The sequence below is a fragment of the Lontra canadensis genome, unplaced genomic scaffold (assembly GCF_010015895.1).
Source record: "Lontra canadensis isolate GAN:19392208 unplaced genomic scaffold, GSC_riverotter_1.0 scaffold1567, whole genome shotgun sequence".
NCBI lineage: Eukaryota > Metazoa > Chordata > Mammalia > Carnivora > Mustelidae > Lontra > Lontra canadensis.
The window spans coordinates 1,621-6,279 of record NW_022632551.1 but is presented as its reverse complement, the minus strand read 5'-3'; the positions used below and the strand labels follow the sequence as shown (position 1 = coordinate 6,279).

Sequence of the window (4,659 nt, the reverse complement as noted above, 5' to 3'; positions counted from 1 at the left end):
TCCTGCTCTCACTAACTTAGGGTTTCTCTTCAAATGTCACCTAATTTACTGGTGTTAACTGAACACTAATTACAAAATAACACTCATATCCTCTCTTTCCTTGATACTTACTCTTGTTCTCTTTATAGAAATGATACCCTCTCATATATTATTAATATTTTTTATTTTTTTCTGTTCTTTCTCCATCACTGGATTATACTGGCTTTTGATTTTAAGGATCCTAGACTCATTGATTACACATCACATGGAACATGTTTGACACTCAATACATACTCCTTGAATGCATGAAAGATAATTTTTTGAGAGAGAGAGTATGTGTGTGAATGGAGGGAGAACAGAGAGCAAGGGAGAGAGAGAACATCAAGAAGACTCCATACCAAAAGCAGAGTCTGATGCAGGGATCCATCTCAAAATACTGAGATCATGACTTCGGCTGAAATCAAGAGTCATATCTTTAACCAACTGAGCCACCCAGGTTCCCCAAAAGATATTCTCAATAGAACAGTAGACTGAATGACCTCTGTGAAGAATGGAGAAAAGGAGAAAAAAAAAAAGCCTAATCAGAGATAGAATGGGAGGGAATCACTTCAAGGAAGGCAATACCTAAACAAGATACTGAAATTAACTTCTTGACTGCAAAATATAAAATGTAGCATTTTAAGCATGTGAGGAATGCTATTCATGTGAAAATTAATGACATCTTTTCCTCTTTCCTGAAAACTCAGTGCAAGCACATGCAACCAAACAATGATACAACGATGTCAGAATTCCTTCTTCTGGGATTTTCAGAGGGACCAGAGCTGCAAACCCTCATATTTGGGCTTTTCCTCTCCATATACCTGATCACTGTGTTTGGGAATCTGCTCATCATCCTGGTTATTGCCTCTGACTCCCATCTTCACACCCCCATGTACTTCTTCCTTGTAAACTTGTCCTTTGCAGACATCTGTTTCACCTCCACCACCGTCCCAAAGATGCTGTGGAACATCCAGACTCAGAGCCAAGTCATAACCTATGCAAGCTGCATCACCCAGATGTACTTTTTCATAAACTTTTCAGGGTTGGACATCTATCTTCTGGCCATGATGGCCTATGACAGGTTTGTGGCCATCTGCCAACCCTTGCACTACACAGTCATCATGAACCCTCAGCTCTGTGCATTGCTGGTTCTGGCATCCTGGATCACGAGTGCCTTGCATTCCCTCTTACAAACTTCAATGGTGTTGCGGCTGTCCTTCTGTACAGAGGTGGAAATCCCCCACTTTTTCTGTGAACTCAATCAGATGATCCAACTCGCTTGTTCTGACACTTTTCTCAATAATGTGGTGATGTATTTTGCAGCTATGCTTCTGGGTGGTGCTCCTTTGGCTGGGGTCCTTTACTCTTACTCTAAGATAGTTTCCTGTATACATAGAATCTCATCAGCTGAGGGGAAGTACAAAGCATTTTCCACCTGTGCATCTCACCTCTCAGTTGTTTCCTTATTTTATTGTACATGCCTAGGAGTGTACCTTAGCTCTGCTGTTACACAGAGCTCCCATGCAAGTGCAGTGGCCTCAGTGATGTACACGCTGGTCACACCCATGCTGAACCCTTTCATCTATAGCCTGAGGAACAGAGACATAAAACGAGTTCTGATGAGATTCTCTGGGATGACAGCTATCAAAGGGCCAGTTGTCCTGGGACTGAAGAATTTCCCTTAATTGCAGGTCTCAAAGCCTTAGAGTCAGAAGCTATGATTTTTTAAAGCAGATTCTGGAAGTAGAACTTGCTTGTTTCGTTTATTTCTTAGAATTTTAATTTTTTCAATTTCTAAGTATAATTTAGTTATGCATTTTAGTAAACAGTTCCCATTCTTTGATATCCAACTGTTTTTCACTTCATTTTCTTCCTTTATTTCTTAATTTATTCCCAAAATTTGGGTTTTTAAATTTAATTTAGGGTTTTTGTTTTGTTTTGTTTTTTGTTTGTTTGTTTGTTTGTTTGTTTAGTTCAATTAGCCAACATATAGTACATCATTAGTTTTTGGTGTAGTGTTCAATGATTCATTACTTGACTATAACACCCAGTGCTCATCACATCATGTGCCCTCCTTAATACCCATCCCCCAGTTATCCCATCCCCTTACCTGCCTCCCTTTCTGCAAACTTAAGTTTGTTTCCTGGAGTCAAAAGTCACTGAAGCTGTCTCCCACTCTGATTTCTTCCCATTCAGTTCTCCCTCCTCCCCGTATGATCCTCTGCTATTCCTTATATTCCACATATGAGTAAAACCACATGATAATTGTCTTTCTCTTACTGAATATTTCACTTAGCATAATACCTTTTAGTTCCATCCAAAAGATGTACATGGCAGGTATTCTCTTTTCTGATGGTTGAGTAATATGACATTGTATATATGACCTACATCTTTATCCATTCATCTATTGAAGGACAACTTGGCCCCTTCCGCAGTCTGGCTATTGTAGATATTGCTTCTATGAACATTGGGTTTCAGGTGCCCCATCTTTTCACTACATCTATGTCTTTGTGGCAAATACCCAGTAGTGCAATTACTGGGTTGTGAGGTAACTCTATTTTCAACTTCTTGAGGAACTTCCACATTGTTTTCCAGAGTAGTTGTACCAGCTTGCATTCCCACCAACAGTGTAAGAGGGTTCCCCTTCTCCACATTCTCACTGACATTTACTGCTCTGTTAATTTTAGCCATTCTAACTGTCATAAGGTGGAATCTCGTTGTGCTTTTGATTTGTATTTCCCTGATGAGAAGTAATGTGAAGCATTTTCTCATGAGTCTGTTGGCCATTATATGCCTTATTTAGAGAAGTGTCTATTTATGTCTTCTAACCATTTCTAAATCAGAACCCCTAGAAATTTTATTTTATTGAAATTTAATTAACTAACAAAGAGTGTATCATTACTGAGCTAGAGTTCAGTTTTTCATCAGTTGCATGTAACACACAGTGCTCATTGCATCATAGGAACTCCTTAATGCCCATCACCCAGTTACCCCATCCCCCCACCCACATCCCCTCCAGCAATTCTCAGTTTGTTTCCTATAGTTAAGAGTCTCAGTGGTTTCTCTTCCTCTCTCTCTGATTTCATCTTATATTATTTTCCTTCCCTTTCCCTATGATGTTCTGTTTCTTATATTCTTAAATTCTACATGTGAATGAAATCATATGATACTTGCCATTCTCTGATTGACTTATTTTACTTAGCAAAATACTCTCCAGTTTCATCCACATCACTGCAAATGGTAAGATTTCTCTTTTTAATGGCTGAGTAATATTCCATTTCATATATGTATGTATGTGTGTGTGTGTGTATATATATATATATATATATATATACATACATATATATATATATATAATATCTTTATCCATATATCTGTCCATGGACATTTGAGCTCTTTCCAAAGTTTGGCTATTATGGACATTGCTGCTATAAACACTGGGGTGTTGCTGTCCCATCAAATCATTATGTTTGTACCCTTTGGGAGAATGCCTAGAAGTGCAACCTTTGATATGAAAAAATTAGAAATACCCATTTATCTCATGGAACTGCTTGAATTTCCTAAGATTCATTTCTTCCTAAAGGACAAAAATCACTGCACAAATATGTTTTTAGTTTTACTAAAAGAATAGTCATGTGTTAACCACCATGATGGAAAAAATTCCATTTGGCCACTAGGCCATTATTTGCTGTTGTCGTGTCGTTATGTTACGTTACGTTACGTTACGTTACATTATGTATGTAACATTACGTTACATTACATTATGGCATGTTGTTATAAATCTGAGACCACAGTTTTTCAATTTGGGTCTGTCATTTTTGTATATCCCTACATTCACTGCTCTTCCTCATAAGCATAGTAATGTGTTTTATAACAATTCATGGGTTTTATTCTAGCTAGATTCCTGTTCTCTGCTCAGTCTGTAAGTCTCATTGTTTACAGTAGTCACTGACAGACCTTATTATCAAACACATATCTACCAGAGGTGTCTACATGGAAAAAGATATTTGAATAAATGGAATGTTTTATTTAAAGATTTGTTTGTTTGTTTGTTTTTTGTTTGTTTGTTTAAGAGAGAAAGAACAGATCAAAAGGAGCAGAGGGAGAGGGAGAAAATCTCAAGCAGACTCAACACTGAGCTTGGAGGCCCATGAAGCTCTTGATCTTACCACCACAAGGTCATGACCTGAGATGAAACCAAAAGTCATGATCTTATGGGAAAGGTTCTGAGATTTTCCCCATTGAAAATATTTACTGTGGGTTTTTCATAGATGGATTTCATGAAATTGAGGAATATTTCCTCTATTCCAATACTCTAAAAAGTTTTAATCAAGAAGGGATGCTGTATTTTGTCAAGTTATTTCTCTGCATCAGTTGAGAGGACAATGTAGTTCTACCCTCTTCTCTTACTAATTTGTTCTATCACATTGACTGATTTGCAACTGTTGAACCACACTTGCATCACAGGGGTAAATCCCACCTTGCAGTGGTGGAGAATCTTTTTAGTGTTCGATCTTATTAGCTAGGATCTTGTTGAGAATCTTGGCATTCATATTCATCAAAGATATTGGTCTGAAATTCTCCTTTTTGACAGGGTCTTTGTCTGGTTTGGGGATCAGGAACACGACAAGGATCCCCACT

At 37.8% G+C, this 4,659-nt stretch overlaps 1 protein-coding gene across 1 annotated transcript; it reads left to right on the top strand.

The window, feature by feature from the left end:
- The first annotated feature begins 734 nt into the window (after nt 1-734).
- Nucleotides 735-1,703, top strand: LOC116863541 (olfactory receptor-like protein OLF4). Its single transcript, XM_032850974.1, has one exon. The coding sequence runs from the start codon at nt 735-737 to the stop codon at nt 1,701-1,703; it is 969 nt and encodes a 322-aa protein (XP_032706865.1).
- The last annotated feature ends 2,956 nt before the right edge of the window (nt 1,704-4,659 follow it).